Source organism: Austrofundulus limnaeus, unplaced genomic scaffold, assembly GCF_001266775.1.
Source record: "Austrofundulus limnaeus strain Quisiro unplaced genomic scaffold, Austrofundulus_limnaeus-1.0 Scaffold2709, whole genome shotgun sequence".
Lineage (NCBI taxonomy): Eukaryota > Metazoa > Chordata > Actinopteri > Cyprinodontiformes > Rivulidae > Austrofundulus > Austrofundulus limnaeus.
In genome coordinates, this window is record NW_013955111.1 from 6,266 (window position 1) to 7,456 (window position 1,191).

At 36.1% G+C, this 1,191-nt stretch overlaps 1 protein-coding gene across 1 annotated transcript in view; it reads left to right on the forward strand.

Annotated features, from left to right (window-relative positions):
- LOC106511351 (growth arrest-specific protein 7) overlaps window positions 1-1,191 on the forward strand; it is a gene marked incomplete at both ends in the record, with an annotated part of 11,448 nt that overhangs the window by 4,957 nt on the left and 5,300 nt on the right. Inside the window, 1 exon segment of the mRNA XM_014000107.1 lies at window positions 534-587. Coding sequence (XP_013855561.1) covers window positions 534-587 — 54 coding nt within the window.

The following is a 1,191-nucleotide window of genomic DNA, read 5'->3' on the forward strand; positions in this document are numbered from 1 at the left end:
CACAGCAGTTGTGAAACTGTGTTTTTTCGACATTAACAGAATATCAACAAAGTTTTGTGCACATTTTCAATGGAAAAACAGCTACTGATGTTATGGCTGATAACTATTGATAGCTATTTTACAGTACATCTCTTCAAAGTTTACTGGAATAGGTTTTTTTTGTATACAGTTTATGTCTTCATGTTAAACACACACTGACTGGTTTATTCAGATTCTCAGTTGAAGTGGGAGTAACAGCACAGAAACACAAATATGCAAAGTAACACACAAAAAAGAGGAAAACAAATCATGGTTTGCTTTCTCTGTGCAACTATCCTACTCTGCAAAACAACACACACACACAWAAACTCAACACGCTCCCACTCTCATTCAGTATTATCAGGAGCAGAAAGAGCTGCAGTCTGACACCAGCAGCTCTCGTTGGGAAACTACCTGCTCGTGTTAATGTTTGACTGACAAAGTGTGGACGTTCACTAGTAATGTCCGGCACAGACGATGGAAGTTCTGATGGGACGTGCTTCTTTTTTCTGCAGAGCCCGGGGTCAACGTCGCCTGCCCGGAAACAAAACAAAGAGTCTACAGTTACGGTGAGTTTGGAAATTGAAGTTCTTCATAATACAGTCTGGAACTCTGATGTTCATTACAAACCTTCAAACTGAGTCGTCATGATGTTCTCCGCTTCTGTGGTCCACTTCGTCCTTTTGTAGATTTAACCACAGGCATATTCTCAACAACAAAACTATTTGCCTTTTTGTTGATAAAATAACATTCAAATGTCTGCCCTTAAAACTTATCTCGCTGAGTAAATTGAAATAAATCCAAAAAGTTTTTTGACATAAATGTTTTTAATTTTGATGAATTTTGTTACTATTGTTAGGACTGCAGCACAAACGTAATAAGCTCATTGTCTGACCCTCTTGTTTCATTATTTTAATAATATAGTTTTTACACCTGCTTATACTGTATTTTGTTGATGTGAAATATATATTTTTGAAATGTTTGTTGTATTTTGCTACTATTGATCTGCTGTCTTTGCCAAGACACCCTCATAAATGAGAGGTAAAATTATAAAGGTTTATCTTGGTTAAATAAAGAAGGACATCAGAATATCTTGTAAAAAATAAATAAAAGAACTCTGAACTGTGACTTTGTGAGGATGGGGTAAATGTCAAAGCCAATATACCATCACCC